Genomic DNA, 24,243 nt, shown 5'->3' on the forward strand with positions numbered 1-24,243 from the left:
ATTGTTTCACACAACGTACCCACAGTAGTGCCAAGCACGAAAAGTTATGGGGTATGGAATGGGGAGGGGAAGCTTTTTGGGCGCACGGCACCTCAAGCAGCAGAAGGGTTGCCATACTAATTGACAAAAAACTGTCTTATACCATCTCAGGCACACAGGTAGACCAAAAAGTTCGATACTTAATGGTTAATATTACAATAAATGCAACCCCAATAGTAATTGTTTGCGTTTACGCGCCGAACAAGGACGATCCAGAATTTTTTGCCAATTTATTCGCTGTACTTACACAGCTTTTCTGATGCCCCGATAATCATGGGAGGTGACTTTAATCTAGTTCTGGACAATGTTCTAGACCAAAACGGAAGTAAAAAACATCGTAACCGAAAAGCAAGAGAAAGCCTTTTGCAATACATGACATATTACAAACTTCCAGACATTTTTCGCCACAAATTTCCAACTCTTAAAAAGTTCTCAAGAATCCAAAAACTACCAGCGGCATCATCGCGTTTTAATTTTTTTTAATTGGAAGAACCTTCGTCGAAAATTTTACAAGTGTAGACGTAGTTCCCGGCATAATGTCCGACCACAATATGGTAACTCTACGAACTGACATTAATCCAGCACCACGCGGCAGAGGCTACTTAAAATTTAATACATCACTATTAAATGACCAGCATTACAAGGAAAAAATAAGAAAGGTAATCACATATTATAAAGCAGAAAACCATATAGACGAAACCGATCCTTACCTTAGATGGGACGCCTTGAAAGCAGTGGTTCGGGGAGAAACTATAAGATACTCGGCCGAACTAAAACGAAGGTCAAATATTAAGCAAAACGATTTGGAAAAAAACTGATTGGGGAGACGCAAGACGCTATTTTAAAAAATTCTAAAACAGAATTAGGCCCCTTGCACGAAAAAGTGTCCAAACTTAAAACGGAACTTGACCAACTAATGCTGCGCCAAACCAAAAGCTCCGTAACGCGAAGTAGGGCTCGCTGGGCCGAGGAGGGCGAGAAAAATACAAAATACTTTTTAAACTTAGAAAAAAGACACTGCGAAAAGAAGGGTATTAACAGACTGTTGGTCGACAATAAAATGATAACTGACCAAAATAACATTTTGGACGGCCTAGTCGGATTTTACAAGCAACTCTATAAACAAAACGGAAATTGCCGAAACGTTTGAAAATAAAGCTTGTCGCTTTTAACGTCTATTTGGGCCGTTATTTTCACCGTTAAAACGGAAATTTATTAAACAAAACCTCAATCGCTTCAAAATTAAAAACACTATAGATCTCCCAAAAATTAAGGCAGAACAATCAAAAATATTAGAAGCGGAAACAACAGAAGCGGAATTCTTCACTACTCTCTGCAACATGGGTAAAAATAAATCCCCTGGGCTATAGACGGTTTTCCAGCAGAGTTCTATATAACATTTTGGGACAATATCAGATGCATCTATATGGCAGCTTGGCGACATACTGTAAATACGGGTAGACTGTCACCTTCGCAGTCAGAAGTAGTAGTAACTTTACTTCCAAAAGCTAATAAAGACCATCTTGAACCTGGAAATTTTAGACCAATAACGCTATTAAATGTAGACCACAAAATTGCATCAAAAGTAGTTAACACCCGAGTCCGAAGTATACTAAACGACATTATCTCGCCTGCGCAAAATGGTTTTATTCTGAAACGATGCATAGGCACTAATATTCGTCTTTTGTTTGATATCATCGACTGCGCCGACTATTACAATATACCTGGCGCGATACTGACCTGGCCTTTGACACGGTGAATTGGGACTTCATATATGCAGCCTTAGCTGCTTTCGGGTTCGGTCATGAGATTATTAAATTAATCGGATGTTTTTATCAAAATCCGTCGAGCGTAATTGTCAATAACAACTTTCTATCACAATCGTTCAACGTTGAACGTGGCGTACGCCAGGGAGATCCTTTCTCTCCAACTTTATTTGTTCTGTGCATTGAATGCCTTGCCGCTGCTTTAAGACACGATAAATGGCAAGGAATTTAAAGTGTCCCTATTTGCTGACGACACCACAGTATTTCTGTCGGGTAGTGATCAGGATTTTACAGAAGTCTTTAGAATAATCGAAGACTTCGGCGAAATTTCAGGCTGTAAAGTAAATATGTCCAAATCAAATGCATTTTTCATCGGGACAAATCGTGAAAACTGTCACAAACCCATGAAACAAAGTGGTCTTCTATGACCATCAGGCACTATCAAATACTTAGGCGTTGAAATTCCCACTGGCCCGAGTAACGACGCCGATCTAATTGAAAAAAACTTCACACCGCTTCTGAAAAAAATTCAAATAGTATTTAATATCTGGTCCGCAAGGGGTCTCTCGCTCCTCGAAAAAACAACAGTTATTAAGAGCCTCATGATCCCAATTTTAACATTTAAAATCAGTGTTGTCCCGGTTAGTGTACCAAAATGCTTTATCTTCAAAGTTAAACGAATTCTCTTTACATTTTTATGGGGGTCCAAATGGGAGAGGGTGAAAAGAGAGACTTTGAGTGCGAGTATTGCAAATGGGGGGACAGGCATGATCAATATAGATAATTACTTGTAAGCCTTACATACAAAATGGATCTATACACTACTCGACGAAAACGCGGAAGCAGATTGGAAACAAATCGAAGGCCCCTTTATCCAAGGTAACAGATTGGAAGCGCTTCTTAATGGGAACATAGGAACAAACAATGCAATTACAAGGCATATACTCCCCATGCGAACATTACGTTGCGCAATAACGGTGTGCAAACAACTCCTGGAAATCATAGATAGAAAGTCAAACAGTCGTCCGCTTTGGCTAAGCAAAAATGTAGTACCACTAAAATGTTTTTTTCATGCCATCACTTATAGATTCCAATATAATGTTTCACCAGGATTTATTGAATATAAACGGCCAATACCTACAATGTGACGCAATGGTAAATAAATTTAACTTTACTCCTAAAAACACAGATTTTGTCCAATTCATAAAATTAATATCGAGTCTCCCAGAAGACTGGGATTCGGGTAGCGCAACAACGTCCCGATCGTATAGAATCCGAACATTAAAAGTATTTATCCAGCAGTATAACTCCACATAATCGGTTTACGAAAAAAAATACAAACATCGCAATCCCCTTTCCTCCAAAAGCTGAATTGGAATGGCACCGGGCCTTAAGTTGCGGGAGTGCACGTCTGCCATGGGAAAAAATTTACCGCAACCTCTACAATTCAACAATCGAAAACAAACTAAGAAGCTTTCAGATAAAGTTTAACTTGGGCGCAATTGTAACAAACGACTCCCTTTATTAGTTTGGTAAAACCGAATCTAACCAATGTACTTTTTGCAAAAAGGCCACGGAAACCCTGTACCACCTGTTTTATTTGTGTCCTGTTACGTGTCTATACTGGGAAAACGTGAGTGCATGGTTAAGTACTAAACTACGAATATCGTGTGTTTTTTCCCGCGAGCAATTACTCTATGGAGTGCACAAAAATGAACCGTGCAAAACATTTGTGAATTGTATCCTTTCATGCGCGCGATATGTTATTTATCAATGTAAATATGCCGAAGCTGTCCCGACTATGTTACGCTTTCTTATGATGTTATCTTCTGTGCGAACTTCCGAGCGATATTCGGCTTTAAAAAGAGGAAGTATGACTAAACACAAAAGAAAATGTCGTTAGCTGCTAGAGAGCTTTACTATTTTGATTTGTTTTTCTTGTTCGTTTTTTTCGCTATTTATTTTATTAATAATAAAAAAAAAAAAAATAGATTCCTACAGGTACCACATTTTCGTCCGGTGGTCTATATTGCTAATATTAGTTGGTTTAGGTTTGGCATGGTCAAGTATAATTCTTATAATTATTCTCCTATATTTGTTTCTGTTTTGCAATTTCAACTGTGACAACTCGGGTTCGTTAATTAGTGTAAAAAAAGTGGTAGGATTCTAGACAAGCGCCAAAAAATTCGGCTCAGTAGTAGCTAACTTATGAAGATGTTACAGTCTAAAAAACGTCAAGTTCACTCAAAGAACAGATGCTAGAAGACCAGATTGGAAAATTTGGACTGTTGCACTTACCGTACCGGTTTTTCTGAAATATTTTTGTTTTCTTTTAGTTTAATTAGACGTGTTTCAAAGTTTCAATTAGCCCACTATACGACATTGGTTATTCATATTTGTTTATATATGACTCCGCAGAAGTTCGGTAGTCATTACTTGTCTAAAAGTGAGATGTTTAGTACGTGTGTATTATAGTAGCCTGTGTGTTACGTGCTCTACCAGTAAATCGTACTATTAAGTAAAATTACTTTTTTAACGACCAATCATTACTTTTTGGACGATATATAGCAGTAGTGGCCAACCAATCAGATACCAAGAGCCGCATTTGTTACTTGGTTAATCGCAAAGAGCCGTACTGTAAACACATTGAACAAAAAGAATAGCCTTTCACCCTATTTCTTACTCATTTTGGCGTTGGAAAAATTATCTCAACTAGTTAGAAAAACGGGTACCGAAAAATGCGGATCCATGGGAGTTCCACAATCCACATGGCCATATACCTCCCTTAAACTGTATTTTGCCGATTTTAACTACATAAATGCAAACGAGTCCGTTTTTTTACATTTTGCGCTAATCGATAACACTTTTCTAAACACAGTGTGTGGTGTTCTTATGATTACTTTTATGATGTCACGTTAAGATGCTACCGTATGAAGTCTAGATATGGCGTAACTTGGTGACGTCATATTTGATTTTTTACGCCTACCGGTACTCAAAATTCATCCGCCTCATTTTTAAATAAATTTTCGTGTTTTTAAACTGTAGAAACTTGGTTGATATTTGCTTGTATTGTTAACTTTAGTTGGGCTATTACTTTATTTAACTCACAAAGGCAGGAAGAAAACAGGCGAACACGAACCGGAAACTTTATGAAAACAGTTTTGGGCCAATTTTTGCGAACCGGAACCGAACCTTAACCGTTTTTGTAAGATATTAAAGTGCCGAACCTAAACTAAACCGACTAATTTGAATAAAGCTGAAACTTCACCGAACCCGAACCTGTTAAAAAAAGCGGTTACTTCATGACGTCACAACTTGTACTTTACAGATTCAAGTTATGCTATGTTCGAAATTTTACTAAAACAATAAATACCTATTATTTAAACAAAACGTTGATTTTTTATAGTTTTTCTGATCAGGCTGATTGATTTGTGAGGGGGTCGTGATGTCGTAAGTTTAAACCACACCGCAGGATGATTGTTTTTCTAGGCTTGCTTTGCTTGCAGTACATCCTGATAAGGATGTTAATAAACACATATGTTTGTGTGTGTCTTTCATCCTGATAAGGCTGACTGATTTCGGTAAGCCTCTCAGAAGCTTTTTATGTGCTTTTTTTATACTTTTTTGTAAAAAGCTGCTTGTATTTTAATACGTAGATTAAATACGAGCTTCAACTTTATTATTCTGTTAATTTACTGACCCACATTTTTAGGTTTAACGCAAGTCATATGTCCAAACCGAAACTTTATAAACCGATTTGAAAAACAAAATTAGTCTAACCGTAACTGAACTGGAAATTTTGAATTGCTCCGAACTGAAACCGGACCGGATTCCGAAAAAAAAAATCCTTAGATCACTCGAACAGTACCGGAACCAAAAACGACAAAAGGTTCGTCTACTTGCAAAAAAGTGCACAGCAAACAAAAAATATTACAATGAACGTAGAAAGTTTACAAAAGAGTAGGAGAGTTTATATATTTTTTTATTAAACGTTTTGACTGGCCATTCTAAAATTATTTTTGAGAAAAAAAACGGGTTTGAAATAATATGATCGAACTGTTGATTAACCGAAACGTTTAAATTACTTCCAAACTGAAAGCGGAACTAAACTTTTCCTGGGAACATTTGCAAAAAAAAATCAGCACAGTTTTATTTTGGCCACATTTGTGTAACAGAAGTGCCATACACTCGAGGATAAATATAAAAATATTGTTTAACAAATAAAAAAAACTATTTGTATGAAAAAAAAAGGTTCAGTAACACCAACGATACTATTGTTAGCGGGGACGGGGGGTTTTCGGGGAATAGGTGGTATAAAAATGTTTTAAAGGATGACGTCACAAAGTTACATTAAACATTACGTCACAAGTTACGTCAAAACTGGACGTTTTTACAAAAAATACTCAAAACGCTCAAGACCTAATTTAACATAATTATTGTCATTCATGCTTTTTGTATTAAATTTAAAATAGACAAAGTTTAGGGTGACACAGTTACGCACCCCATGCTAAATCCGTTATCCGCTTTTGAAAGTTAGTGAAATAACTATTACACAAGCTCAAGCTGTATTGCCAAATTTAACAAAAACGCGTTAATAACAAATACGGTTCGAAAAGCAATATGACGAAACATTTAGGCTAATTGTTTGTTTTTATTATTTCCTGTATGTAGTAATAAATGCCGTGGCTTCTTCAATTTTTCCCAGTTTGTACAAACACATTACTAAGTTGTCTTTTATCTCCAGAAGATGGCTGTCCGTTTTAAAGTTCGAATCACAACTATGCCATTCTTCAAATGATAAACGAAATACATTTAACGCTTCAGCGAAATTATCCAATCGCAGATAACAATTTCCGATGTTGTTTAGCAAGCTAATTCTTGACGAACCCGAAGTCGATAAACCTAAATCATATGCCAACTTGTAGTAAGTCAGTGATTCGGTAAACATTTGCTGGCTGAAATAACAACCAGCAATATTGGTGTAAACGTCAAAGAAACGAATTGACGATTTATTTGTCATCTCCATAAGCAGATTAAGTTCTTCTAAGTACCCATCGGTTGCTTCCTTAAGCATATTCATCTTGAATTGACAGTAGGCAATTCGATTACATGATTTAGCTTTCTCTGATTGTTTGTTCAGAATGCCATAAAAGTATTTTGCTTGATGATAAAACTTAACAGCTTCTCGATATCGATTCAGTTTAAGCAGGCATCCGGCAATGTCCGAAAAACATTTCGCTTTTTTTATAGACGGCTCCAAATGGACTGTTTTGTAGGCCTCCAGAGTTTTTTGATAATGTTGGATCGCCTTCTCATAGTGCGTCAACTTATACAAGCAATTTCCGGTGTTTTCGTTTACAATTGCCCATTCCATGGACAAAGGCATGGATAGATCGGAGGCTTGGGTGTAAATATCCAATGCTTCGTCGTAGCAACCCATTTGAAATAAACATTTGCCTAATGCTTTTAAACAGTTGATTTTGTCAAAATCACTACTTTGCCCCTTCGTAGTGTATTCGTATGCAAGTTTACTTTCAGCAAGGGCGCTTTCATATTTTTCCATGCGTAAATAGGACTCAGCGATAGCCAAGGTGCACGCAATTATCCTCTCTCTTTGATTGTCACTCTTGGTTTCGTACTCACTGCGTAAGTTAGAACACAGTTCAATTACTTTTGAGTATTGTTGGAAGTAAAAGCAAATTGCGATGTCAACATCAGTTCCAACATCGAGCATGTCGCCATCGTAAGATGACCTAATGGGACCGCTGACAGCTCGTTGCAAGCAAAATGCAACCTTAAAATATTTCAACATCACACTTGTGCCTAAGAATTTAATTATATTTAATTCTCCTTCTGTTGTATTGGCGTTTGGTTCATTTCTAGTTTGTAGCCATTCATCCTGCCCTTCATTGGCCATGTAAACTCTTAAGCGAACCTCACACGCAATAGCTACAGCGAATTTGAGGTTATGCGCTGCTTGTGAACTGATTATATTTCGAGTTTCCATTTCATCAATAATATCAAACGACGAATTGTTTGTTATTCCATGAAGTCGCCCAAGCGTTGAAATAAAAATAGTTGTACTTCTGTAAATCACTCGCTTTACGTTTACTTTTTCGCTTGCGAGAACACTAGGAAGATTTTTAAAAACAGAAAAGCTTTCCAAATCTTCGTTGAGTTGCTTTATCAACAGTTGGCTTTCCTCCACACTTACATTATGAACGTGAGCATGTACCTGCTTAGCAAAATCGTCATATACATTTTTGTCGCCATCCACCTCACAAATAAGGGTCAAAATTTCCGCTAGGTGGTACCCATTTCTTAAATTACTGTCGATCGTTAAGTATTCTACCATATCGCTAACAGGTTGAATTAACTCGACTTTCCAGGGTTTGTTTTTGGTTTTGCGTTGACGCCCAAGTGGGGATTTACAGGCATGAGGCATGAAACCATCGAAAGAAATTCCTCGTGGTGTAACTGTATCAAAAAACCAATCCCCACCAGGTTCTTCAAAATCATTTAAGGTAGGTATGGCAACACTTGGTACTATTGTTTCGCCGAAATTCAAAACCACAAGTTGAAAAATGACAGAATACCATCTGAAATATTCGATTGCTTTATCGCGGCGACTCGGCGATTCTTTGATTGAATTCTCGAGAACAATCACACACTCGAAGTCAGAGTATGGCGTTACTTCTTGCCTTGCAAGAGAACCAATTCCTACTAGACTAAACTTACATGGCGGTTGTCCGATATATTTTAAACATTGTTGAGAGACGTGCTGCATCATCCTGAGGTAGTTACAAGAAATATCATCCTGGAGATTCTGCATGAATCGGATTTTTTCAGATTCGAAGTGAGCATCGTTAGGTTCTGTCGGCAGATTTTGCAATGAATTTGTAGCTTTCTCTCTCATTTCTTTTATAAGCTCGCGAGCCGACATAGATATATCCGTTAGCTTACATATTTCATTGCCATCAGCCAACATAAGAACGTGCGCATGTAATTCCTCAATGGCCGATTCAATAAGTTTTTTGTTTCTCTTCGATCTATGCAACGCTGCATTGTAAAGCGCAGCTGACTGAATCAAACACAGTTTGTCTGGTGATCTTCCTTGGTATACTTTTCCAAGTTGAGAAAGTAGTTCAGAAGATCTTTCTAGGTCGGTTTCTTTTCCTTTTTCGTCACAACATTTTTTTAACTGTTTAACAAGCTCGAATTCGTCATCATGAATTCCGTAACCTATGGAAAAACATACACATAGTAAGGAAAACAAATTCCTCTTCAAAAATGCCGAGTCCTGTGACAAAGACAAAAAATGCGGTATTTATTGCAAAATTTTGTTATATGAGGCCCAACACAAAGTTTCTAAAGTAAAAAAATTTATAAATATGATTGACTACTTCTTAAACATAAATCACAGTTTATAGACTGCGGAGATTCTCGGTTCGTAGCAGGGAGCTATTGCCTGGGGTCACATAGACAAGGTTAAAAGAAAATATTTTAAGGTAGCATTTAATATGTTTTATCGTTCATCTAGTTTGAGTTTTTATCTATTTTCGATTGAAAAGATGTATTCTTAATATGGCAGTTAAACCTTTTATGTTATTCATATTAAAAGACGAAAAACATGACATGGTACATGCCAGCGACTCGGCTTCCACAACTGGCTAAACTAAAATATGCTAGGAAAAAGAGTTTCTTGAAGCTCGATCGCCTCGCCCTTAAACTACAACTGTTCCAGAAATGTCATAGGTCGGTAGAATAAAAAACATCACAGAAGACAAGCCCAGCTTACAAAACACGGTACGTAAACGTAAATTTACCTAAAGGGTCCACTGACGAATCCAGTAAATCAACTGAAGAACCATATTCCGCCATTTCAAATTTACTTTAGCACTTGAGAGCTCAAAACATCGACCCCAGTAGAAAACAAAATTGAAAGTCGTTTACAAAATTGCGTTCGAAACGACCTGTATTATTTGCTATCAGGTGACGCCCTATGTTATGTTGTAACGCGTAATCCAGCCTGGGAATTTGATCTCTTTTGGCAGTTGAAACGCAATGTTCTGTTACGATTTGGGAATTAAGTTACCCTGGCCAAAACAAAAAAGAAAGATATTCTTTTTTTAAATGTTTTGCTTTAAAGTTGCTAATTTTCGAGAGCAATGTCGCATGTGAAATTCTATCCATTATTATGTAGTTCCCTAAACTGACATTTGTGTAAAAAACATATTCGATTTGTTATTTTACAAGACAAATAGTTTCTACGGGCTAAAGATATGTCAACGTGGCTGCCAATTTGGGTTCTTTGGCATGTTCCTGATTCCGAGCTAGATCGAGGGTTAATAGTGGCAGACCATTACATTTATTCAAAAAAGCAAATCGTAAATTATAGACTGCACATGAACATTTTATTGTAGTATAGTAATAGTATAACAGTCCCGGGTAATAAAGTAATATTTTACTAACTCTTTTATGTTATCTCTGTAGTGAACCAAAATTGGGAAATATCGTGGAATAGTTAAGCAATAAGTCGAATCATTTTGTGAAAAGCTATTTATACTAACTTAAAGTTATGATGTTATACTAACATGTAGTTACCGATTTTATGATATTTCGTGAATTCATTTATTCAGTTCAATAAAAAGTGTAAAGTTGCAGAAGGGACACGACCTCTTACAAACAAGATAACTTGTTATTTTTCTCGTGGTTTATTCCAGAGAAATTACCACGATATAAAATTATAGCTTCGAGTTAAAAAAAAATTGAAGGCTGAAACACATTCAAATACAAAGTTACGTAAAGTGATTGGTATAGGTACAAACATTGGTACAACTTAAAACACGGGAATACTAGCATAAGCAAACGCAAATTAAATGCATATTAACTAACAGACGATAAACTTTGGACGTGATTAGAGAATTTCCAGATTTAGTGCATAACAAACATAACAAGTAAACAATTAAATTTATACAGAATGAGCAATATGATCAAAAGAAGTAAAGAAGGACAAAACTCTACAATACAAAAGTGTCAAATCTAAAAAGTGCTTCTAAATCAGTGCTCTCCAACCAGGTATAACTGTATTTCAAATCCGGTATACAATACCCAAGTGTATACCAGATCAAAGCAAGGGTACAGAAAGGGCATACAACAAATTAGGTCGGGATTAGTGCATATTACAACCGTGGCAAAATACTTTTTCATTCATCCTGGCCTGTGGGATTTATTTTGTTACTTTTAGGAAGGCAAGTCATCCTAGCCTATGTAAAATCACTTTGTTTTTTGTGGCTAAATTTGAGCAAACAACATATTATTTTCGTTTTAACAGATTGTTGTCTACTCAGCTAAGAATAAGTGGGTAAAGGTTATAAATATAAACGAATAAATGTTTAAGAGGATGTTGAAGGGCAAACTAAAAATATTTGTGGTGACTTATGCCAATGTAAATACTTACATTTTTAGAGCTCGGGATGTTGCAATTTTCGAGGCAGATCATAACTTATTTCACAACTGAATACAGGTAAACAACATAATATGAAATAATGCAAATTGTTTGTCACAGTGCCGGTATTGTACCGATTGTATTATTGCTTGTTTGAGCAGCGATGAAGGCAGATACACACCAGGTCCTTATGTTGTTGAAGACCAATGTGTTGAACTTACTACAGTCGGCGATCTGTAAATACGAAACACAAACAATACATAAATTGCTTAATATAACACTAAAATAATGCACATTTTAAACCAAAATTCGAAAGGTTCTTGAATAAAAACGACGATTTCGTTATTAAAAGTTTAAACAGCTGAGTTACCAGCTTGAGGACAGTCTTTTGACTTCACTTTCGTCCAGGAGTTGTTTTCGGCTGACATGACCACGCATCGCTGCTTGTAGGTAATCTATATCAGTGTCGTCATCTTCCACATAAATGTCCTCTGAAAAAACAAACACACTTAAGCACATCTAAAAAATTAAACATAATGTGTAGCCAGAACCAAGGAGGCTATGATACATTATAATCAAAGCTAAAACAGAGTAAAAGTCCGAAAAAAACAAATTGATAAATTAATGCTCAGTAGTTTTTTCCAAAATTATATTTATATTTTAAATACGGCTTTAGCGGTAAATAACCTACTAAGGCAAGGGTTATTAAACTAGGGACCATGGACCCCTTGGGAGGTCCATGAACGCTTATTGAAATATTAGTGTATTTGTCAGAAGTAATCAATTTTTCAAAGAAAACAGTTTAATTAAAATAAAACGGATTTACACTGAATGTATTCAGACTTAATTTGACGTTAACATTTTTGGACTAAAATCAGCAGATTTATGAAGACCATTTGTATTGTGGCGTCAAATTATGTCGTAATTTTAGAATTTATTTTTCCTACCATGATCCACGCGAAATAAAACAAAACTTAGGGGTCTGCGGTAAAACAAAAAGTTTACGTACCCCTGTACTAAGGTTAAGAGTTCTAATATATGGATTTATATATAATTCAACGATACATCACAGCAATATATAAATAGATTTGCCTTAGTTTTTAACCTGAACAACACACGTAGGCCTGCTGTTATCATATCACGCAAGTCAAAAATCATTTCAACAACACGGGCCTTATCCTTTGACGATTTTACGTTTCGTTTTACGTTTGTGATTCCCGATAAAACTATTTCGGGTTTTCGTTACGTTAAAAACGTGTGACGTGCCTGAACATTTTAAACAATTAAGCGCTATAGCCGTGTAGTTTATCGATCCACTTTAGAAACAACACATAACATTGTAATTCGGTGGCATGGTAAACTGATACAATTATTTTTCGAAATCATCGGTGGTATAACAAGGCCGGTGTTGTTGAAATGATTTTTGACTTGCGTGATATGATAACAACAGGCCTACGCGGCTTAAGAAAACTTACACAGGGATGGTGCAATAAGTAGTAGTGATTAATAGGCCATAGTTTGATGGCTTTGATAAAATTATACCATGTACATTTCAGAAATACACAACACTGCAATATGGTTACATTTTATGATTTCACATATCCCTGTAAAATGTTATTCTTATTGTGGGAAAGCATAAATTTTCGATTTCAATCAAATTGATTGTGAATATAATTAACTATAGTTTTTGTTCAAATTTCAGTTTATATCCCGGTGTTCACGAAATCAGTAATTCTAGTTCTAATATAATTTGATAAAACTAAAATGATCAAACTCTGATTCTAATTTAATTTGGAAAAGTGAAATGCTCTAATTTTAGTTCCAATATAATACAAAAAAACGAAAATAAATCTAGTTGTCCGAGTCTGCACGAGGCTAGTAAATTTACATGGACATGCCACAACGTATTATACAAAAGCAATAAAGTGCCCACAGTATGATGGATTCTTACATTTTGTTTCTAGATTTTGTAATTTATTGCGCTTATTGCAGCGGTTATTACTTAACATAACCAGAACCTCATGATGGATGTTTAGGTTTTAATTAACCACGCAAAATTAAAATAGATTTGTAAAGTAATACGCTTTTTACAGTTGTAATTAATTTACATGGCCCGTACAACACCAGTATCCTTTGGCAGTTAGAATTAAACCTCACCAGCAGTAGTAAATGATCAGTAAGAATTAAATTGGTAAATACTCGTATTTAACCTGGGAAACGCAGAGTTTTTCGTATAGCATTAGAAAAAATCAGTACATAACTGACTAGCATTGAGGTACTTTTTATGCGCGGAGTGGGATCCAATGGCAAAGCATGTGGCTGTTAGGAATAGCTGTGCGATGTTATCTTACCGTCAATATCACTGCCCTCTTCCACAATTCCAAGACTAGATGAGCTGTGGACCGAGTTTGGACGGCGAGCTTTTCTAACTTCGCTCGAGCTGCTGGCGTATTGGGGCGGTTTCGACTGCGAATCGATGAGCTGTTGCCTAGCTGCATGACCCCGTAGCGCTGACTGAATGCTGGCGACAGCCAGATCTGTTTCGTCATCTTGCTGTTAAGGTAATACGATTTATAACAGTTTTCTAAACAAAAAATATGGGGAGAGGAGTCGGGATATTAAAGTTGGCATAATACTTTCTTAAACTTTTATAAGAAAATAAAAATTGAAAAAGCTATATCCTTAAGAAAAAGTCGACGAACAATCACGCAGTCTCATTAATGTTTCTGCAGAACTTAGCTACATTACCTCCATTTTGTGTTTTCTCCATTGTCGCTGAATGGATTTGGCTGCCACTTTTCTGCGAAGTTGTTCACTTCTGCGATATACTTCGCTCTCTGTTTGCAAACGTCTCTGTGAGGATTCTTTGCGCCTGTTTAGATTACAATTAGACGATTTTATAAAAACTATTCTAATATACCGGCCATTTATTTACACTTACACGGAAATGGTACAACCTAATATGCGATGGTAATCAATAATCATCTCGATGGCTTCATACATTTTTAACCACACAAATTCGGGGCATTGCAGGAATGCACGTAATATATCGCGCTTTTTGCAAAATAATGCATATTTCATTATTGATACAAGTTAATACCCCATTTCACCTGGGCAACGCCGGGTATTTTGTCTAGTGTTCATATAAACGACTAAACCTATCCACTATCCAGCTGAATTTATTGTTCTGTATGGTCACATCGCAGTAGGTACTTTAGCAAATGTTTGAACATACTACACGATTTTTTTAATATCATGCTTCATCAATCATGTTGCAAGTTAGGAATATTTTACGTACCAACGGTTAAAAATCACTGGAAGCGTTTAGATACAAAAATACCACAAAATGTACTATTTAAGGATAGCTGGGTATTGTACATTAAACATTCCAACCTAATGGTTATCTGTTAATTTGTCACAATCACTTTTACATTGTTAAAATGGTAAATTAGAAGTTACTTTTTTGTAGTACAAGGTGTTTTACTGAAATAGATTTGCTATAACAATCAATTAATAAAGGCGTTATGGCGTAGCCATGAACAAGATTGTCTCACAGGTGTAATGTGATGAACGCAATTCTCAGCGTGTTTAACGTTTATATTGCCTTTTCCTACAATTGATCGTTTTGGCAAATGCTATACGGCGACCAGCAGTCAATACGTAAGTAAGGGCAGATTACCTTCGGTTTTCATTAGTGATGGGTTTCTGAGCTTGTACTATTGCAATGTTTTCTTCTTTCAATTTTTCATTTTCTTCCTCAAGATTTTCAATTTGAAGACTGAAATAAAGAAAATGCTAATTGACAGCATGCTAGTATTTCAAGACTTGTAAGTTTAGTAGTATATGTCTCAATAGACTGTTATGCACAACTTGATTATACTTACATTTGTTTATTTTTATCATTTCGAAGTTCGTTAATCTCATCTTTTAGTTTTCGGATAACTTTTTTGAGCCGTGTTTGCTCCTCCTCTAAATGTTCTTTATGTTCTGTGAGTACAGTGAACGGAAATTCAAGAATTAGCTTATTGTTAGCTATCTTTCGTATCCAAAATGCTTATCTTTAATTGAATATTACAACGTCGGACAAACCTTGTGCCATTGCGCTTTCTTTAGATTTATTTTTCTTTACAATTGATATTAACTCTGCTCTATCCAGTGCACTGTACTCTGTATGCAAAAGTATGAGAATCAATAACCAGCAAAACGTTAGAATAAAGGACAAAAATATACAAAGCAAAATGTGACTAATTTTGGTAAAATACGCAGCCAAATCCTAAAAAAATATAAACCATGAATTACTAATTGGTTCTTGGTTGTGAGATTCATCATCATCGTCATCCTGGTTATTGTCAAGAACTCTTTCCAGGTCCCTCTTCAGGCTTCTGTTCTCTTCTTGAAGTCTATTATTGTCGCCAGTTAATTTCACTACAGCCTGTCGAAGTGTTTTTACTTTGGATGGCATTGAAGTACCAGCTGAATCATTGAATTCCATATCACTTGCGTCGTGACTGTTAAAATAATTTTAATTTGAAACCTTTCTAGTTTACGTTAATATATAAACCATAATACGTTGCCGCAACTCCCCGTTGTACCATTCATAACATTGATCAAGGTTAGCGAGAAAATTTTTGGATGTTTTATGAATAAAATTTGCGTTCTATTGGTTAACACAACCGTTTGTAAACGATTGAAGTAAATGAATCAAATATTCTTTTCTATATTGTGCACAACTGATATGCATTGTTTTAGTTTGGTTTATCATGCAATACAGTAAACCACTTAGCATAAGGGTGTCTTAATCAATTTATTTGTATCTGTTTCGTAAGCCAATAAGGTTGGGAAAATAATACTAAAAAACAACAAACGGTACAATATCTTGTGTTTGGGTAAATATAACACATTAATAAATAAAAAAACACATATGTTTTCTGAAGTATGGGCAAATAACAAGAATATGTACCTACCTATCAAATCCTTCATGTTGTTTCAGGGCATCTTGTAGCTGACTGACCTGCATAAACAATAAAGGTAAACCTAAGTTTTTTTGTAAAACACAAAGAGCCGCCTAAAATGCGTGTCTAAATATTTTACAAAAAAACATTTCAACAGATAATAGGCTGCCTACAAAATGTAATGGAAATTTTACCTCCTTAATATATGATGCTTTTGCCTGCCTTGCTTTTGATCTAAGGGTCTTGATTCGCTCCCTAGCAGTTTGCAGTTCATCGTCTTTTTCTTTGACATTGGATTCGAGTTTCATTTGCCTCTGCTTTAGTGTGGTAATAACTAGTTTATCACCTGATTGACCCTTCTTGACCTTTCCCTTGGACATCTAAAAAAAATTAATAAGTTATAAAAACAAGCCGTTTGATTCAAGTTCAATTAAATTGTAACTTGGGATGCAACCACTTATTTCTTGGGATGTCAATAAACATTTTATTTTAAATAAAAGATTAGTTCTATTATCAGAACATCCCAAACTATCATTAATTGACCAAGAACTTGAAGCAATTTCAAGCACAGGTCTCATTTCTACATGACCAGCATAAAAATCATTTCAATGTTGTTCAACAACAACTCATACACTAGAATTTGGTTCAACTATATTTGTATTTCAAATATAACATTTAATATTATTAATGTTTAATAAGCTATTTCTTTACAATTACAGTCTACAAACTTTACATAATTTGTATTTACACAAGTAGTTTGTTCAATAAGTTGGTCAATGCATTTATCTTTTCGTCGATTTTCTTCCTCAGATCTGCGTACTTTCGACTTCAGGATGTCAAATTCGGACTTTTGTGAAGTTATGGTCTTAAATTAAAAATAATGTCATTTGCTTTAGGATGTTTAATGAGGAGTTATACTACAAGTCAGTATAACAAAATACCACATAATATGATTTCTACTTTGGACCTGATGAAGCATGTAGTACAGCGGTTCTTAACCGGGGGGGGGGGGGCGCCAAGCAATTTCTAGGGGGGCGCGAGCTCTAAGCCAATAATTTTTTTGCAATGATTCTAATGGTTTCGTTCGGGTTGTACACCACTTCTACAGTGCTGTACAAGCTCTGTTTTGCCAACTTTTCGATTGAAACTGCAAAAATCTTTCGCGCTCCGCGCGAAGCGTCTGTTATCCTTTTATTTCCTACGTTCTATCCCAAAGTGCCATTGCATGATTACATATCATCGAAGGTATAACGGCCCCCCTATTTAATAAGTAATTTGTTAACTTATTGATAAACGTTAGAAGTCATCCCCTATTCGAACTAATTTTTATCAATATTTTATATAGGGTAAGAGGCTAGCAACAGGGGGACTTGAACTTTTTTGCGCAAAACCATTACGTTTTTGCAATATTGCCGTTGTATTGTGTGCCGTCACATCTATTGAAACACGATAACTTAATGTTTAATTTTTACGTTTAACATTTTAATTTGCGCTCGGCGGCTCAAAAAAGGTTAAGAACCACTGATGTAGTATTTTATTCAAGGCTAGGGAGTTGAAGTCTGACTCAGGACTTGATGGAGTCGGTTTGTTTTGCTGAAGTCGGACTCAAGACTCGAGTAAGACCAAGTAAAACTACCACAGTCCCGAGTCCGACTTGGAAATACCAGTACCAAATTTTGAAACTGATATGGCTGCCAACTGTAAATGGTAAAGGCGGAATAGCATATGGTGAATATGTTCCAGCCATGTATTATGAGTGGATGAGTTGTATGACACCCTATAGGTGGATTGTTGAATATCCACTGAATTTAGTGGCGTAAATTTGCGGAATACAAGCTGTAAAGTTAGAGCTGGACTCAGGACTCGACAAAATCGCACATTTATATGGAGTGGGACTCAGGACTCGGGTTTATTTTCTTGGCCGAAGTCGGACTCAAGAGCCATGCTTCTAATTAAAAACGGGGCTTTAATATATGTTAAGCTGGCATTTTGGCTCAAAACTCCCTAGATGCACATAAAAAAATGATATGGTTAGTTAAAAAGGCAAACCAATAGTTAAGAGTGCCTTGTAACCCCTGGGTTGGCCTACATTCTGCATGTTCATAGGTACACCTATACCATACTTTTTAGTAGAACACAATACAGTATTTTATATACGCTTTTAAAATATATTTCCCAATAATGTGTGCACTTAACCCTAAACCCAAGGCAAGCATTAAGATCCGGACATTTTAACAGGTTTTGTCCAATTCATTCCTGGAACAAATTTCCTTATTTTAGGAGTGATAAATGATTCAACATTGATAACCGCTGAAGTTAAGTAAGTTAAACGTAGTACTATGGGTTATTTCTTTAAAATTAAATATAAAAGTGACTGTATAAAAAAATATAAAAAAAGTGACTGCATGGATTAGAAAAATAAACATAATATTGCAGTAAGATAATGTCAAGTAAATAACATATTTTTTGTCAGCCTGGCATTCAACATTAAGTGGCATTTAAAACGACATATTGGAAGAAAATTAAACGATAGATTTTAAACTAAAACGGCAAGTATACAGTCTTTTCATTGATTTGTTGAGTCATTTCAACTGGATCCCAAAACATTAGTTCTTTGTAGCCTAAATATTTCTTAAGATTTTTAATATAATATAAACACAACACTTTTTGACAAATCTTAAACTCTGGACATACTCATTGCAGGTAAAGTTTGTGTAAATTATGGACGCTCTACGTTGAAACTGCAAAGTGTTGTTAAATTGTAATACGTGTTTGAAAAAAAAGAAGTCTTTTTAAAATTAGCTAAAATGGCCAACATACCTTCTTTAACTCCATAATTTCATCATACATGTCCTCCTGAGACTTGTACCGTGGTGATGCTGGCCGAGAACCTCCGTTGAAGCTTGAACTTCTTCTAAGAGTTGGTGTTTTTGTTGTAATACCCAACTGCTCTCTCAAATAATTAGAGGAGCTATTTAGAGCATTGTTTTGGGTCTGTCCACTCAAACCATGAACAGCTTTAACTGGACTCTTCCTCATGTCTGATTAACAAAATAATTTTAATTATATCTGCACAAAAAATTAGATTATTCAGGGTCAATATTTTTACTGTTATTGAACGGAAGACGTGTGTCATGTCTCATATTTACCAATTCTAAAAACAATAACTTTTTCATTTGTCAACCATCTATTAAACACATATAAAAATGAGGGAATGCTGATGCAAAACATTCATCTGTATATCTGCATCCGTTTTGAAGCATAATACTTTTAAAATTAAGCAAAAAATTGGCCTTGCAAAAACACAACCACTACAGTGCAACTAACACAACCAAAAACAAAGGTCAAAAGTTCAATGATATCAAAATATTAATTTAGGGTTTATTAGGTTTTTAATAAAATAGGATTACTTACAAATTACCTATTTAATGTGCTACACTAGTCATATAGATTATACCCTTTTAAACCAATTTTTATTTGATTTTGTATAGAAACTCTTCTGATGTTTTGACAGCATTGCAACAAGTCAAACACTGTATTGTATATTAATTATTAACTACTTATAAAACCTCTACTCACAGCAAGCTTTTGCAAAAATATTGCAGCACAACAGGGTTTATATATAACAATTCAAATAAAGAACAATGTATTTTACTAATTATAGATAAATTTAACACGCTTGCATAAAAATATTATCAATGTTTTTGCACATTTTACTTCATAGTATCTTACTAAAATACACACCATTGCACCAAAAAATATTGTTGTCATAGCATAAGTTATATTGCTTTGGTTAAATATTCTTTAATGAAATATAATCATAGCAATCTATTCTACATTGAACATTCCAAATAATAGAATCAATATAACAAAATGCTATCACTCAACCATGGAATTTTAATTCTAAGATTTTACTATATTACTTGATTTTTCAGAAAGGGTACTACTACGAAAAGTTGAAATCCAATAATCTTCAGTTGTTTTTCGTTTAAATGTCTCATCTCTTGAATGGTGCTTTGGTTCAACTACATAATTTTGCAATTTTTTAGGTATAGACATCGGAGCTCAAATTTAAAAAAGTTGCATTACATTAATTAATAATTCTGGTTTGTAAATACCTGTTCCTTGTCGAAGAGACTTTAGCCATTTTTCTCTAGAGCTTTCCAGTTGAGGATTAGTAGTGTGCATGTTTCCAGATCCAGACAGTGGTCGCCAAGTCTGCAAACAAATTTTGAAAATCCACAACCGAAATATGTTGCTGTTAGAACAGTGGCCACCAAACTTTTTTTTGTAAGAAATGAAGTTTGCTAACCAGATTAATTTTTTTTAATGTTTTGTAAATACTATTGCCTATATTTCTTATTTAATAAGGGACCTTAAAAAACATTAGTTTACAACTTAGTTAAAATTTTTATAAATATTAGATTTATATTTGACATCGATCCTTTTCCATTTCTCTTTAACCTTATTTTGAAAATATGCCACATGCCCGAAGTATGAACCCAGCAGTTTGGTGACACCTGTGTAGTTAAACAAACTTTTAGAAATACTTGGCTTTTAGAAAAAAAAAAATTAAAAAAATACCATCCACCGACTAGTGATCAGCTGACTTAATCAGTTCATATACAACAACAAAAAGTCTACACATCCAATACTGCGGTAAACAACCAAGGCTTGTCATATAAGAACTATATAAACGCAACGATATGCAAATGCAATTTAAGTCATTAGTAAAAAAAGGGTAGGAGACAAAAGATTTTGCAGTTAATGTTTTTTGGTGCTAGCCAATTGGTACAAGGGATGTTCAAAGTAGAATCCCAAGGTATTCTGGAATAACGAATCCAAAATGTTGAATTTTTATGTAATATGAATATGATGAGGAATTTTAACTAGTTATGAATATTTGGTATCTGTATGACAACACAACAATTTAAAGGGCAACATTTTATTTGAAATAAGTGAATATTATTGAAAAATAAAAAACATGTCAGTTATCCTTCTGATAAAGGTGGCTCTACTGGGCAACTCATAACCAGGAGGCATCTCTTTTATCAAAATTTTAAAATGCTCCCCGCTACAAGTTCCAAAGATTACATTTGTTATTAGTTTGATATTGCTTTGATGAGGGGATGATTTTGGGCCGAACATATGGAGTTAATCTGGTTTGTCTGCTTGTTGTTTGAATTGATGACCTGTGAAGTCAGAACAATAATTTTCTTACACTTTAATCAAAATACAACACAAACTCAACTTTATTATGCTAATAAAGCCAATGGTGGATTTTCTTTTTAATGCAAGCTGAACAATACAATTTCTGCATGTGCCATGATTTTTTTGGACCGGCGCAGTAAAATGTTACACCTGAAGACCTTGCACATGGCATTTCTTTGTCCTTGTTAGCGTTTTTTACCACTACCACGAGTCCAAAGTCCAACCGCGTGGTCAGTTCAAATACGTCACACACGGCCTTCTAAAAAGCGCACTTAGAAATGAAATTTAAGCAGCATCAATGCAAAGCGAAACGTTAACATGCAAAGTCAGCGTATTTTACGACTACCGTTAGTAAGTACAATTGCATGGTCAGTCCAAATACGTCCAACACGGCCTTCTGAAAAGTGCACTTTAGAATTGAATTTATATCGGTTCCAATTACCCGATATTAATTAGCAAAATTGGATTCAAATCTAAGGATCCGATATTGTACTTTGAACATCCTTAATTGGTACACAACTGACTAGTGACAGGAAGCCCGTTTATATGCACCTTTCGCGGTCAGATTAGATTAAGGTTCAATCCGGATTAAAAAGTAATCCGTTCCAGCGTCTTAATTACATGGCGTGAAATTCAAGCCAGCTTGAGTGTACAAACTGCACTGATATGCATTATCACGTAATATTCCAGTAAACCTCTGACACACAACCGATTTATTCGGTTAGGCTACTCCTTGCAGTAGCAATCTATTAATGCTTGTATTTTTATTAACCTAAAATTGAAAAAAAACAAAAATTACTTGAGTTAGGTTTGCCGATTAAGTATGTTTATGACTGTATAGTGCTTCCGTTTACCTGGCACACAGAATGTAAGTGCAGGAAAGTTAAGCTTATGTGTGCTGGTCAACGCTATATACAAGGCAGAGTGGACAAAAGAAGGTGATAAGATGTATTAAACATGACTAAAAAGAAAACTGTATTTGGCGCTGGCCTACAATCCTACCACAGCGTTGAGACAAATAATAAAGCAATGTACAATATTTGGGTGAGGGTGGGCCAAGTATTACAAACACGCATCCTGACCCAAATAATGTTCGATTTTATTGATTCTAGAGCAGCGCCTCTGTCACAAATTAGTATCTAACGAGTGTATGTAATATAATTTCCTTAAGCGTTAAACTTGTTGGTTTGTTTACGACTACCCGTTCAAGAACGGATTGAAAACCACTCCTTTTGACCGATTAAGAAACGAGAGAACTTAATTCATTCCAGCGTCAAAACGAGAAAGAATGAATTAACGCAATAGATTCGAATCCGGCTTAAACGTGCATATAAACAGGCTTAGTGTTCAATTTTAATTTAACAATTTTGAACATTTTAGTTTTGTAACAATTGTGCCAAACATGTGAGAAAAATATTCTGCATTAGTGACAATTCAGATTAGAATCATTAATAATCGTGCATCTTTTGCAGAAGAGTAATTTTAGTGTTGGAACGGACTTGTTGAGCCTCAAAGTTTTTCAGCAATAAAGTTTTAAAGATTAAAAGGAGAGAAAAACATAATGAAAGAAAATGAAAGAAACCTTATGTGACTAGCAGCACCAAATGTGTAACTTTATATTTAAAATTTGATCAATGGATATCCCCGCATCAAACTTCAGTTGTTTACCAAAAAGCGTATTGTAATTTTGCAGATCTGTGGACATGGTGCGAATTGCTATGTTTAGTACATGACAAGCCATAAAATAGATTATTTCTAAATGTATTGCAGATATAGAAACGTGAAAACTTGTTTTAAATGTTTTCTAGTCAATCAAATATACTACAAACCTTGGTTTTGGCTGCATTGGCCATTCTGGGCGATTGGGTTGTTAAATAAGGAGACGGGGGTCTCTTGGATGGCATAATCAACTGGAGAACACAAAAACCCAAAGCAATGCTAACTGGTATACTGGTATATATAACAATAACAAATTCCTAAATCAAAACATGATGTTTATAACTGACAAATATACAAACGCTACGCATATCTAGAATGGTACGAAAATAACTTAGCATACCCTAACATTTTAAAGATATTACAAAAACACGATTATAAAACTGATTATATATATTTTTTGAAAATTTAAATAAATTAAATCAAAAAGCTGTAATTTGGATTCCGTTTGTTGTTGTCTTGTCGCCAGAGTGCTTACCACGCATGACCAGTCAACCGTTTCACAACAGTTTTAAAAATCAAAATCCTTGATTGACAAAATAAAAAAATAGTACAATCATAGAGCACTAATACTAGAGCCGACACTCGTAAATATCGGCAGATCGGTCACGCTTGGATAAACCGGGTAAGATTCGACCTTTTCCAATATCGCTTGATACAGCAGTGGATAAAAAAGTGAACATGACACACTGTTGCATTCCGGGGTGCAATTATACAAACCGATCAAAGTTTGTTAGGTCTTTGTTTGCCATAGGAAGACCAGATTTGGCAAAAAATGAAGAGGAAAAAGCGCACAGGACAAGCTTGCGTCATTTTATTTTGCAGTTTAGAGATCCTTGCCAAAATGACAAAATTAAACACATGTTACATAAGGAAACGTAGGTTGCTGTTTTTCTGTATATAAGTGCTCGTTTTAAGAAAATGATAATATATTCAGGGCGGCGATTTGTGAAGCCCATTTTGAAAAAGAGAAAATTATTGCACATAGAACAAGAAAATGATTAGCGATTGGGGCACTTCCAACATTGCTCCTGCCTACTTAATTTAGTGCTCTATGGTACAATCATAAAATTATTATTACAACATATGTTGAGATTTTCCTGTTATATCA

The 24,243-nt window shown here is 35.1% G+C and overlaps 2 protein-coding genes across 3 annotated transcripts; both read right to left on the bottom strand.

Moving 5' to 3' along the window:
* Positions 1-5,748: 5,748 nt before the first annotated feature.
* On the bottom strand, positions 5,749-9,739 carry LOC146138190 (uncharacterized). Its single transcript, XM_083393888.1, has 2 exons — positions 9,632-9,739; positions 5,749-9,047 (listed from the first exon to the last, which is right to left on the bottom strand). The coding sequence occupies exons 1-2, from the start codon at positions 9,684-9,686 to the stop codon at positions 6,460-6,462; spliced, it is 2,643 nt and encodes an 880-aa protein (XP_083250014.1). The 5' UTR covers positions 9,687-9,739; the 3' UTR covers positions 5,749-6,459.
* Positions 9,740-10,307: 568 nt separating this feature from the next.
* On the bottom strand, positions 10,308-23,382 carry LOC146138191 (uncharacterized). Of its 2 annotated transcripts, XM_083393789.1 has the most exons (15): positions 23,246-23,382; positions 20,324-20,423; positions 20,129-20,230; positions 19,026-19,246; positions 16,954-17,070; positions 16,400-16,585; positions 16,218-16,264; positions 15,553-15,761; positions 15,343-15,420; positions 15,138-15,240; positions 14,933-15,031; positions 14,002-14,125; positions 13,605-13,806; positions 11,624-11,744; positions 10,308-11,487 (listed from the first exon to the last, which is right to left on the bottom strand). In XM_083393789.1, coding segments are annotated over exons 1-15 (1,785 nt in total). In that variant the 5' UTR covers positions 23,321-23,382; the 3' UTR covers positions 10,308-11,486. The 2 variants fall into 2 exon arrangements, with proteins under 2 accessions (XP_083249915.1, XP_083249916.1); XM_083393790.1 differs by lacking the exon at positions 20,129-20,230.
* Positions 23,383-24,243: the final 861 nt, after the last annotated feature.

This window comes from Ascidiella aspersa, chromosome 7, assembly GCF_963924565.1.
Source record: "Ascidiella aspersa chromosome 7, kaAscAspe10.2, whole genome shotgun sequence".
In the NCBI taxonomy this organism is placed as follows: Eukaryota; Metazoa; Chordata; class Ascidiacea; order Phlebobranchia; family Ascidiidae; genus Ascidiella; species Ascidiella aspersa.

Coding starts and splice junctions, on each gene's coding strand:
- LOC146138190 (XM_083393888.1), bottom strand. CDS start 9,686: ATGGCGGAATATGGTTCTTCAGTTGATTTACTGGATTCGTCAGTGGAC. Junction 9,048..9,631: donor TTCGTCAGTGGACCCTTTAG/GTAAATTTACGT, acceptor GTTTTTCCATAG/GTTACGGAATTCATGATGAC.
- LOC146138191 (XM_083393789.1), bottom strand. CDS start 23,320: ATGCCATCCAAGAGACCCCCGTCTCCTTATTTAACAACCCAATCGCCC. Junction 17,071..19,025: donor AAATTATGGAGTTAAAGAAG/GTATGTTGGCCA, acceptor TTTTAATTTAAG/ACCATAACTTCACAAAAGTC. Junction 15,421..15,552: donor TCACAACCAAGAACCAATTA/GTAATTCATGGT, acceptor TTTTGCATACAG/AGTACAGTGCACTGGATAGA.